General features: G+C 48.1%; 1 protein-coding gene across 4 annotated transcripts in view; it reads right to left on the minus strand.

Annotated features, from left to right (window-relative positions):
* Positions 1-2,788: 2,788 nt before the first annotated feature.
* LOC108555533 (protein abrupt) overlaps positions 2,789-13,036 on the minus strand; it is a 57,282-nt gene continuing 47,034 nt past the window's right edge. For 3 of the 4 annotated variants that reach the window (XM_017911205.1, XM_017911206.1, XM_017911207.1), the window contains exon 8: positions 2,789-4,583. In XM_017911205.1, the coding sequence (XP_017766694.1) occupies positions 3,589-4,583 (995 nt within the window). In that variant the 3' untranslated portion in view covers positions 2,789-3,588. Of the gene's footprint in view, positions 4,584-6,382; positions 6,967-13,036 lie in introns of those variants that run through there. The other variant, XM_017911208.1, reaches the window with a different exon arrangement.

Here is a 13,036-nt window from a genome sequence, read left to right on the forward strand (position 1 = left end):
TCGTAAGTATATACACTATATAAAGTTTAAAAAATCTCGAGAATCTCAGCGTCGAAGCTCGGCCTTCGTACTAAACCCTTCGTCCTGATAAATCCGATAACGCGACAACGGCCAACGCGTGTTCGTGTAATTATTGTCTCGAATAAAAGATTACCATCTGTCACTAGCTTAAGTCACTAACGGGTAGAGCTCGAGAATTCGTACCGTAAGGGGTGGAGTCGACGCTGCTCGTCAAAAAGATTGCTCGTCTCGCGCGCGATCCACGGTCGATCGACGATGTTTTTTTTTAGCTTTTTAATATTTTTTTCCGTTTTTTTTTTTTTTCTTTTTTTTTGATTTCACGAATCTACGTAACTCTTATTTTTTCTCCCTTCTTTTTTGGACGTATCGTCTCGCGTAGACATACACAGTGTATACGTTTCCGTTCGTGAACAACGTATTCCTATCGTCAGTGGCCGGCGAAGTCGCCGAGAGTCCCTGTGTTTCATCGATAAAATGCTCTTATAGGCTAAGAAAGGGTTAGTATACTCCGAGTATTGTGTACAACCTACTAAACCTAGGCGAAAAAAAAAAAGAAAGAAAAAAACTGAAAATAGTTAACGAGACCTTGGAAAAGGGTACATCGCGTAAGTCGTCAGCTATATAATCGATTCTCTCATTTGCTCGCTGTCACTCTATGCACTTCCACGCACATTCGCGCAAGAATAAAAAAAAAGAACCAAAAACAGAAATAGAATGAAGAAGGACAAAAAAAAAGAATAATTACTATAATAGAGAACGTGAAACGGAAGAAATCCTTCGTTCAAACCGCGCTGCGCCACTACGTATTGCTAAGTTTCTCTTTTTCCTAGGCATATCTAATTATGTGTATGTATATATATAATATGTATTCTCAAGGTATACCGTAAATCAAAGTAGCTCGTGTATGTATTCAATTAGTAGGAACCATTTTAGTATTATACTTCTCGAGCCTGGACACGAAATCGCGCGCGTGCAGTTGCGATCTACGAATTCGAAACCGCCTGCTTTTCTACGTTTCTCTTTTTTCTTTCTTTCTTCTCTATCGTAATCATCACTCGGAGAACGAGAATCACGTTTCTAACATTCACGGGCGTGAACCAAACGAAACACAACAAGACCAAGAAACTCATGCATGCCTATCTTCGAATGATAAAGAGTGGAAAAACGAGAAGAAACATTACCCGATTTATAAATAACACGAGCCACGAGGGGGAGAGAGATCGCTGATCGAGATGAGTCAGTGCTAACGACACGTTCAAGAATGCGGAAAAGGCTTCGATGGATGACTCCAGAAAGAGCAAAACGAAGACTAAGTCTGAGCCCAAGACGAAAACGAAAACGAAGACAAAGATGAAGACGAAGGTGAAGACGAAGACGAAGAAGAGATGGCTTGTGGTTCTCGTTCCGCTCGTGACTCTATCGTTCCCCTAGCGTGACCGTTTCTCTTTCTTTTTCTCTCCCTCTTTCGTTATTTCTTCTCTTCTGAGAAACAAAAAAAATGAAACATTTATGTATGTGTGTGTGTATACATATATATACATATGTAGAAAAATGCACGAGCAACTAATCGTCTATGAGAAGATTTCGCCTACGGGTAAGAAATGGCGTCGTTACCCTCAAAAGAGAGAGACGAGAAAATCGTGGAAGTCGAAAAAGAACTTAAGTACTAGAAAAGTCATGGCAAGCCCTAGGGGGTTGGATCTTTGTTTCCGGTTCGATTAATCGACGGAGTCGATCGAATAAAGAACGAAAAAGGGGGTTGAAGCGTGAGACGGTGAAAGGAACGACGAAAGGGGATCGTTCTCGTTATTTAAGATTCTTCTTAAGTCGAGGCCTTCTTTTTTTTCTTTTCTTTTTCACAGTCCGCGAGCTACTTCGCCTAAATTTCGATTTCAGAACCGAGTAAAACGCATCATCTCGAGCATCGAGCAAGAACATCTCGCGTCATTCTGCTCGCTTCGAACTATCTCGAATTCTAACGAGACTCTATCTATCACGTTATCGTGTAACAGTTACACGCTTTTCAGGCTATCGAAGAAAGCGAGTCAACTTTGCCCAACCTACGCGTACATTTCCAAGGAAATAAGCCGTCAGAAAGATTTCTCGTTCGGCAATCGACACGATGAGTTACCCAGCCTTGTTCCGTTTTACATCCTGCCTCTTTCCACGAGTAGACGATTAACAATCGCAACGATCGTCGCGCTTCTAGAGCGACTCTAGATCAGCGAGACACGACCGCGCGTAATTTCCGCGCGTGTTCGAATCACGCGCGAGCTCATAAAATCTCCCATACGTATACGTGTGTCTGTATGTATATGTGTGTGTATTATCATACGTGAATATACATATATAGGAAAAAAAAGAAAAAAAAAAAAAAAGAATGAAAAGAACGTTACGACGTGAGCGTGTATTTAATGTACGTAAATGCCGTGTACGTGTGACTGTAGGTGAGTGTATACTTCCAAAGTGCACACATCTAAAAAATACATGGGGGTGCTAAACCCTAGCGCTACACGTATCCAACTCTACTCGTTATTTCAATGCGTTTCTCATCTCCGATTATTAGTTTCATTCTCCCTTACGTCTGTATCCGTGTACGTACGTACGTGTCGTGGTACACTAACTTCTCTATAAATCTAGACAATATATATTTTTCCTCAACATTCATATATAATAATAATAATATCTTCTCGGGAGCCGCGTGGTACGCGACGGTCACCGTTCTTTTTTTTTCTCTCTCTCTCTCTCTCTCTCTCTCTCTCTTTCTTTTAAACCTTTAGAAAATAAAAAGAATCAAACAGTTGCCCTGGCGTCACCTGGCTTCTCGGTTCGCTCGCATACTCTCTCTTTATAGTTCGCGACGATCGAAGCGTCGCTGCTTCGACCCCCGTAGAAACGCGGCCATTGTGGCCACGTGTACGGCGTTTACCTTCTCCTCTTTCTTTAAATCGTTTCAACGCGACTAAAATCGTGAGTAACCATGGCGATACGACTCTCTTTTATCTCCGATCGCCTCACCGTTCGTTCTCCTCTCATCAACTTCGTCATCCATGAGATTCGTCTTGGTCTGTCCTATCACTTATCGTTTATCGTGTTCACTGAGGTAGACAGATGGAATATTTTAAACGGGATTAAAAAAACTGTATACTCGCATATACACGCGTGTACTTGTGTGTGAGTGAGTGTGTGTATGTGTTTCGACGTAGACAAACGAAAAAGCTCCGTTTTGTTACTCGAGCGTTAGCAAAGGAGGGATTCGTTCTCCGACCGATTGGAACCGGCCCAGTGTATACGTGTGTGTGTGTGTGTGTGTGTGATCGGCAAATGACTTCGTTTCCTCATCTTCTTTCTTCTTCTTTCTTTGGAAAAAAAAAAAACAAAAATTCTATCTCCCGCAACGAAAAGAAAACAGGGGTAAGTCTCTACTGAGGTAGTGGATGGATTTGACTGCGAACGAAGAGAGCGTGGCTGGACCGAATCGAATCCTAGTCACGCCTCTCTCCAAAGCACTTCCTAATCGGGTCACGTGTCACGAACTCTGGTCGCAGATTGCCGCGAGCGTGCCACTTATTCAGCTTTAACGATCTCCGGCTCCTCGTTCTCGCTAAAATCATCCTCTTCTCCGCCGGACGATTCGCCTTCTTCCATTAGACCAACGTGCCTGTCCTGCATCGTGTCCTGTCGATCCTCGTGTACCACTCCCGGTCCTCGACCCTCGTCTCTACCGATCATGGGATAGTCCTCGATCCCGCGACCCCCTAACTTATCCATCGCGCTCATGTGAGCCATCTTGGCCGCGTGTGCGGCCGCCACGGCTGCAGCTTGCTCGGGGCTGAGCCCCATCGTCGCCAATCCGGAATTCTCCGCGATAAATTGAAGATAAGTGTCGAGGATCGCTGATCCCGTCGCGCTAGCGTTATGGTGACTCGGATGCAGATGTCCAGGTGGATGAAGGGGCGCCGTGTTAGGTTCACGGCTACCGTGCAAGGTGTCCATAGATTTGGCCGCTATCGCGGTCGCTGTCGAGTTCTTGTTACTGCTACCGCTGTTGCTGCCGCTGACTTTGGTGATCACAGTGTTATTGTTGGGCGTGGGTGATCCATACCTGAGGCTGAGCGGCAACGTGAGATCCTCCGGATCGTCTCCACCGCAGATGCTGCTTCCCGCCTCGGATGGCGCGCCACCGCGAGGTATCTCCAGTCTCATGTCGCCCCTTCTTGGTCCCGTGGGACTGGCACGAGCTCGTAACTCCGCGGGACTCACCTTGACGCCCGCCTTGGCCAACAGGCGCGATGCCAGCTCCGGATCGAACGGACTGGGCATCGGGAGAACCGGTAGATCCTTGGTGCTGATCCCGCGATGCTGCCGGGACATGTGCGAGTGCAACGAGTTCCTCGACTTGGCCACGGTGCCGCAGAGCACGCAACGATAGCCCGGACAGATCGTGTGCTTATCTTCCAGGTGGGTGCGCAACGTGTGGGCAGATCGATAGATCTTACCGCATTTCGGGCAGGGACGTGGATCTGTGGCACGGACCCGTATAAAGTCCAAACCGCGGCGGGCTGAAAAAAGAAGACAAACAAAAGGCTGATGAAGGCGAGTTTCCCGAGTGAAAGTCGTCTGTCTTTTTGTTGGAACTTGCGACTGGTGGTAGCAAGCCCCGTATGGAAACCATGGAAAGAAAAAAAGCCAAGTCGATAGAAAAACGAAAGATAGAACTGAAGGAAAAAGAAGCGTTGTCTCGTTGTACCGCTCAATCGTGGAGTATATCTATCGGTAAACCGAACAAAGGTGGATCTCCATGGAACGAAGATTGACGAGCCGTGTCAGCTTCTTTGAATACCTTTTATTGTACAAAGCATTACTTAAATAGTATATACTTCATTTCGTGTGTCTTATGTATAATCTTACGTACGCTAGTATCTGCTAAAATAGTGCGTATGATGCTCTATACATTGTCCGTGGCACGAGCTGTCGCCTGTGAAAGCGGTTTTCATCTAGTCTGGAGACCGGAGAGTGATACCGAGACACGGCTTGTTGGGACGTCTAGGTTGCCGAAAAATAAACGGGGTACGTAACGAACGTTCGAGACTAGTCGTGATCATCGTCTACCGAGAATTGCAGTCGTTTCTTTCTCCAACCGTTTGCGCAACCAACAACTCGTGCACGCGAATATATAATATATTTGTATTTATATAATTTCCTCGTAATTTATTCGCAGCGTATCCTCTAGTAACTATCGTACATTGTGTGTCGAAAAAACTTAACCTGTCTGGGGAATATTCTTTACCTAGGGAATACTGACGAAAAAACAAAAGACTGTAGAAAAATAAGGCTAGGCGCTGTTCGAATCGACTGTTCGTCGTGTGCTGGTCGATCGTTTTCTCCAACGTTTGCTGGGCGCGATCGGATAACGATTACGGAAGCATCGCAAAACTAGTCTCGATACGCGTCCAACGGTTTCCCAATTTTCGCCGTTTCGTTCTTCAGCTGCTACACGTTTATAAACTCGACTATACTCGTTCGGCTCGTATCTAAAACACTTCTCGACGCGTTTCCTTACATTCTTCCTTAAAAACTACGCTCGTTAACGTAAGGCTGGCTTACTCAGCTTTAGAGGAACATTGTTTTCTCTTGTTAAGATACGTTAACCTAACCGTTATTATATCATCGTCAACATCGTAGTCTTTATAAGCAACGTCGACCTTATCATTACACGATCTCTATTGGTTTGACTACGGTATGTTTTTTATCCATTTTCTTAATCAGGCTCTACTAGAAATACTGCTTCGTACATTTTCTTTTTATACAAAATCAACTCTTTCTCTCTCTCTTTCTATATATATATATATAGATTTACTCTTTATATATAAGGTGGGTGCTCTTGTGCGACGTTCCGAGAATAAAGCACTAAAAGAGGGGCAATCATCCTAGACGTAACTCGCCCCGAAATCATTCTCGACCCTCCTCCCCTCCTCCGCCCCCTCATGCCATACCAACGTTATACTTACGTTCAACCAGCTCGTAATATCGCGTATACAACCCCTTCGAACGTTTATAGACTCTGGCACGCGAGACCTTTTCGTTGAAACGCACCCTCCTCCACCGCGTCCAAGAAACAAATATCGAGACACGTGTGTGCAATCGATAAACGTCGGAATAAAGGGGAAACAAAAACCCGTTACGATTTCAAGGATATCGAACGATAACGAATCGCGAGAGTCTACGAAAAAGGAAGCAAGATCGAAAAGGGCAAGTAATAAAAAAAGAAAAAAGAGAGAAAAAAATAACGAAAAACAATTGGAAAATAGAGAAAAATCGCGACAACGGATAAAGAATAAAAAAAAATAAAAAGAAAAAAAGAAAGAAAGAAAATGACTACGGGAATCCAAGAGATGCCCAGCGTCCGTGCATTGCCTCTTTATCAGACGTAAGTCCATCTGAGCGTCTTTATCTGATCCCATTGCACCGGATGCTTCAAACGCATATGATTTCTCACGCTGTTAGGGTGAGAGAAGGTTTTCGCGCAAGAGGCAACGGGACAGGTGGGCGAGTCGCGTGGATAATGATGCTCCAAGTGAGCCCTCATCGTGCTGATGTCCTGCAACGTCCTACAACAAAGGGGACACCTGTAACCGTGTTGTTGATGATGATCACGGATCATCTTTTGCTGCCTGTAGTCCGCCGGGCTCCGTTGATACTTGGTCGTGGTGGTGGTGTTCGTGGTCGACGCGGTGGTCGTCGACTGGTCTTGCTGCTGCTGCTGTTGCTGCTGCTGCTGCTGCTGCTGTTGCTGCTGCTGCTCGTCTTCCTGTAGCGCCTGATGATGATGATGGTGAAGAGGAGGAACGGATAGTGGATGATGATGACGATGCCGATGATGTTGCTGGTGATGGCTGTGGTGGTGGTGGTAAGCCGCGCCCTCTGCCTCATCGAGCCCGTGATCTGCAACCACCACCACACCAACGTTACCACCAGCCACCACCACCATAAACTCAAACCCAACCCCTAATAAAAACAGAGAGTACCAAAGCGCGCGAATGTGCGTTCCACCCTACCCCACCGATCCTATCCTACCCTCTCCTATGCACCCACATCCCCATTGATTCATGCGGAATATCTAGAGAGGTTACATCTCCCGCAAATGGTTACCGGTTTCTGGTATATCTGGCGGATCGCTAATTGCTCTCTCTCTGCTCGATATCGCGCGCAATTGGCAGACAGAGGACTGCACGGAATTCGCGCAATCATCGCGTAAATCGAATACTGAAGGGAGAGATGCTTGAACGTGTCCGGGCAGAATCTCACGTGCCAGATTATTACGGAAAGCGTTCGATTCTCTCTGTGGATATATACGTGTATACTTGTGGTGGCTGAACAACGCTTCCCCGGATATTATAGTTGGTAACAACGATATAGTCTAAAAACCAGACACGCGCGTTTTGGCTGGAAGGTGGCGGAGGCGTTCGTAAGCGTTCTTTGTCATAGGTTACTCGAAAAATACCCCCTTACCCCGTCCGTCCGAATATTTTTCCTCTACTCGAACGATCGGTCAGCAATCGTGGCTAGACTTTTGGTGGCGTGCTTTCTCCGTTCTCCGAACGATATGCCCGAAATCTCGTTACGGAACCCCCTTTTTCTTTCGTACCATCTCTGTTCTCTCTTTGTTCCGCATGTACGAGGATAATCGTGATCGTGGAACGTTAAGCGTGCCTGGTTACACACTCCGAAACCATCGGGTTTCGCCCCCTGCCCTCTTTCGCAAGGGTACGCGATCGCTTCGTCTGCCATCTGTTTAAACTCTATATAGAAAATAGGAATCTGAACGCGACCTCGCTGATACAGGTGGCCACACCTCGAACGTCACGCGTTCGAACGGTTTTAACTTGCCTCGTGGACGACGCGTATAAATACGAATCAGGGCATAACCTGGTTCGCCCCGATTTCTCCAACGTTCTCCCTTTTGTAAAAATAACGCGACGACGACGATGATTTCACCGAATCGAATCGACCCCGAGCAATTTCCATCCATCGGACACGACCGACTGCACGTTCGAACTTTAAAATAACCCGGCTCGAGATATCGTATCGTCGCTCTACCGATTACGGCCATTCTGTATCGAAGGAAGTCATGCGGCGACCACTCCCGACTTCATCTGGTCGCGGATCGTTTTTCGTGGGTAGTACTGTTCAACGACAACGGAACGATGGCAGACGAGGAGGACCGTACTCATGGCAACGAGGAGGACGAAGAGGGCGACTGATGCTGCTGCTGATTAGGATTGTTCAGACTGGGCCGTTGATGTATCCCGTGCGCCTGAAGCTGATGATTGATCAGGTAATGCTTGGTCTTGCACCGTTTTCCGCACACGTTGCACTGCGGCCACGTCTCCGGCGGCGGCCAATTCGAGTGGACATTTTTCACGTGTTGCCGAAGGTTGCTCGGCGACGAGTAGCTTCTGCCGCAGTAACGACAGAGAGGCCTAGCATCGTCGTGGCGCAGTGCCGTGTAGAGTCTCGCGAAATTCTCCACGGCTTGCGTAGTTTCGCTGGCGGCCACAGCCACCGCCGCCATCGCGGCTTCCTCCCTCTTCGGCATCACCGATCCTACAACCAGGACGTGCCCGTCAGTTGATTCTGTCGCCTTTCTCTCTCTCTCTCTCTCTCTCTCTCCCTCCCTCTCTCTCTCTCTCTCTCTCTCTCCCTCCCTCTCTCTCTCTCTCTCTCTCTTTCGCTTCTTTCGCATCTTTCTTTCTTTCTTTCTCTCTTCTCCTCTTTTTATACCTCCCCTGCCTCTCTCTCCCGCTCATGCTCTCTTTCGCTCACGGGATTTATTTCTCTCTGTCGTTCGCACGTTCGTTCTTTTTCTAACTCCTATCCGCTACATTTGTTCTCCTCTCTTTCTCTTCTCCACGCACACAGACCTATAACACAGTCTCTCTCCCTCTCACGTACGTGCACACGTATAAAGCCTCTCTTTGCACCGACACACGCCCACGCACGAGTCACACACGTGTGACCAGCCTCTCACACGAGTTCCTTTCCTCTTTCTTACTCTCTCTTGCTCTCGTCTCTTCAACGTTTTCTCACTTTCTCCCTCGTTCGTGTTCCGCACCCTCGGGGCCACACGCTATCGTACCCGATCGATCTATCTTCTTCCTCTCTTTCTCTTTCTCTCTCTCTCTCTCTCTCTCCCTCTCTCTCTTTCCTTCTTGCTCTACCACGTGCACACAGGCTGCACTCCATGCACACGCACTCTCATACCTGGACACACACGCACGCAGGCTACTCTCGTACTCTCAGGGCATGCCCGGTTGTAGGATGTTTGGTGTGTTGTTGTTGTTGTTGTTGTTGTTGTTGTTGTCGATGTCGATGATGTTGTAGCTGTCAACGCTGATCTCGTTTAAAACTTTGCGCGTTGACGAAATTCGCGCGTAGATCACGCTAGGATTAGGCTACCTGCGCGCACACGCCGACTTCGATGCATCCCTTGTGGATTCTAAAGCGTACTTTGAAGCTCGTTAATCGAAATCGGACTCGTGTCTCGTTCCCTTTTCCATTGCTCCCCGTCTGCGAGACGTTCGTTTTCAACCCGATCCAGCACAACCTGCCGCCGGAAACGACCACCCGAAGTGTTCTCCTGGTCCGCGCATCTTCGAGTAAACAGTTAGCCGATAGAAGGTAGAAAGAGAAACGTATAATCCTCCACAACGAGCGTCGTCGCCACCTCCGTCCTCGTGCATTTCAAGCTCTCGATGCGAGAGAGAGAGAGAGAGAGAGAGAGAGAGAGAGAGAGAGAAATAGAGAGAAAGAGAAAGAGAGAAACAGACAGACACAGAAAGAGAAAAACCAAAAGAGAAAAAACGGAGAAAAATTTGAATAAAAGGGAAATGAAGATGTAAGAAGGAGATAAGCGGAGACGGAAGACAGGGTGGAGTCGTTAAAGGAGAAAGGACGAGAGAGTGTAGGAAGAAAGGAGGAGACAGTCGGAAAGAGAGAGAGTGAGCGAACTACGTAAGAACCCTCGTATTGATCCACCCTCTACGCCTCGTTACGACTATCTTTCCTACGAATCTCTAAGCAAAAGGCCTCTCCCACTTTCGTGCACGTCTCATTACGTAAAAGGGGAAGGATGTGCAGGCACGGCGTGACAGGTATCCGCCTTCGAAATCGTCTTCCATAAACGTGCTGCCTACCCCAGTCGGCTCGTCCCGCTCCGCCTCCCCCGTGTACGTTGGGTTTTATTCGAAGAAACACGGAGGACGATCCAACACGCCTCGATTATTCGACGCAGCGCCCGAGTCGCGTTTAATTTACGGCTGTGTACGCGTCGTCCGTCCGTGACAAGTCGAATCAACGAGGATCGGGATTAATTTTTGTCCGACGACGTAAAATATGACCCGGATAAGAAGGTTCGCGCGGGAAAAAGCGAACCGCGGCGCGGCCGCACGAAGAGCGCGCGGCGCGCAGCTTCTGATTTACAGCGGTGGGATGAGAGCCGATTTATTAGAATTACGCGAGCGGTACGTACAACCGGAAAACCGTATTCAACGATGATTTACGTATCGACTGTGCCGCGTTCCACGCGGAATTAAGGTCACGCCGCGCGTTCCCAGCCACGAATCCTTTTCCGCAATGTCGGCCGTTATCAGCCGTGAAAGTAAACCAGACGACGGTGTAATAAAAATGTCACCTGTGCGCTACGATCGCGAAAAAACCGTACCCGATATCCTCTGCATCGAAATCTTTCTCTTCGTTACGAGATATCCGCGAATTTGATATATCGCGGAGAAACTACGTTATGCGTCGCGCCGCGTTCGCGAAAGGACGTTCGTTTTAACATAAGGAATAAATGTAGGGCGGACACGTGGCGGGGTAAAGGGGTGGGTAAAAGTGGAATAACGCGAAGGAAACTTTTTCTACGCCCGATGGAATCACGTAAGACAGTCGGCTGAGTAATCGTACCAGCGAGTTCGATCGATTAAGGGTGGGAAGTGTACGTGCGCGCTTGATTACAACGGACCTACGAGTCGTTCGCTCGGAAGAGAGTGATAGAACGCCGGGAGCGGAAAGGGGGTGATAGGAGATGGAACGTCGAACCGAAACGGAAAATAGACGGGGATGGTAAAGGAACGGCAGCCGTGTGACGTAAGGACCACAAAAGCGGTGCGAAACGCGGACCCGCGATGGAATGAAATACAGGATGTTCCTGAAATAGCGAACACTCGAAGAATCTCCTTTCGAAAGTCGAAACGGTTTATCCTGACCTTCGTAACATCCCGTATGGCCACTGAGTTAAGAGCATTAAAAAGAAAGAAAAAGAAATTCGGAACGGAACGAGAAATATCCAACGCGATGTGAAAAAGTTCCGAAGGAAAACTTAGAAAGAACTGAGCGGGAGAAAGACAAAAGCGGAAACGAAAGGGAAGAACGATTCGATGCTGAAAACAATCGGGGCGGGGACAAGCAACGACGAGACGCGGTTTGAAATTCGACACGGACAGAAAGAAGAAGAAGAAGAAGAAGGAGAAGAAGGAGAAGAAGCGAAGGAAGAGATAGGGAAAAATGGAAGAAAGTAGGAAGCGGGAAGTTGCGAAACGAAGGAAGAAATTGGAAGGAGCGTGGAGAAGGAAGGAAGAACGGAAGGAAGGAATGCCGTTGACGAGGAAGAAGCTTCGGTAGCAAGTCCGGGGATGATTGCGCCAGTCCATTAGCGGCGTCGCTCCGACGAATTGCGCTGCATTAACGAGGAGCCGCTTCTCGAGAAGCAGTCAGCACGCTGATTGGCCGAAGGGAAGCCGAAGATCGATGTCTTCGGCTTTCCGGTAAACTTCTTCGCCGTCTGTGCTCGTTTTACGCAACGAAATATCTCGAAAACGTCGATCCCGCCAACGACGATCGCGTGGAAATCGACGAGAAAGCAACGGGGTAATTCTCTATATCGAGGAATATCTCGAGACCAGTCTCGGCACTCCGACGCGAATAGGACTTGGATCCTTTCAATCGTGTCGGCCATTGACTCTCCGGGGAACTAATCAGGGGAGGAAGATCATCGTAGCCTTCCTTTCGCAGAGATGCACGACGATGGAAGGATCGTTTCCTCGGGTTCTCGGTTAATCGAGCCTTCGACCGGTAACAAATTCTTCTAATGGCGCGTATTCGATGGCAGAATTTCATACTTGGAGGACGGAGTTGCTCGTTTTCCTTTTTTCATCATCGACGCGTCGTGGGAGTTTAATTTTTCTTGCACCAGCGTGAAAGAGAAAGAAGAAAAAGGAGAAAAAGAAAGGAAAAAACGTTACCACCGCGTTGGTCGCTTTTTCGAACGAAAGATTCTTCCGATATTAAAATTCCTTCCCTCGTCTCACCCTCTTACCGCGTTATAATTCCAGTCAAATCGACGGGAAAGTTCGGCCAAAGCAGAAGCTTTTCAATAGGCCCAGTTTAACGTTTCCTCGGGAAGTCGAGCAATTTCGAAGCGATCAATAACCCCGCTCTCTTTATCCATCCAGCGCGCCGTCGGGTTCCTTCGAACGGTTATTCCCGTCGGAAGGTACACCTGGTTTCCGGTAGCGAAGTTTCTTTAACGATCGGTTACATCGAACGCGGCTTGGCACGGCTTAGGTTTATGACAGGCTGATGTATGGGGCTCGGTGAACGGACGGTGGGGGTAAGAGGGACGGTCGAGAGCCGGGAGAGAAAAGTTTAATTTAGGTGGCCCACGTTGTTGCCTACGAACTCGTGGCCCTCGTGCGCATCCGCTTCCACCGCGACGCCCCTCGTCGGGCCAAGTTTTTACGGGCGTCCTCGCGAAGGTTCGCAGAGAGAGAGAGGGCGAGAGCGAGAAGGGGATAAAACGAGAGAGAATGAGAAAAGAGATCGAGGAGAAAAAGCGGCAGAAAGCGTCGCGACGCTGGCGCATAACTTTTGTCCTATCGCTCCTCCACTCGTTTCGCGCGTCGTCCGTCGTATCCACGATGAACCGACAAACCCGGTAATTCCTCCCTTTCGACGC

Source organism: Eufriesea mexicana, unplaced genomic scaffold, assembly GCF_001483705.2.
Source record: "Eufriesea mexicana isolate 0111107269 unplaced genomic scaffold, ASM148370v2 scaffold124, whole genome shotgun sequence".
Lineage (NCBI taxonomy): Eukaryota > Metazoa > Arthropoda > Insecta > Hymenoptera > Apidae > Eufriesea > Eufriesea mexicana.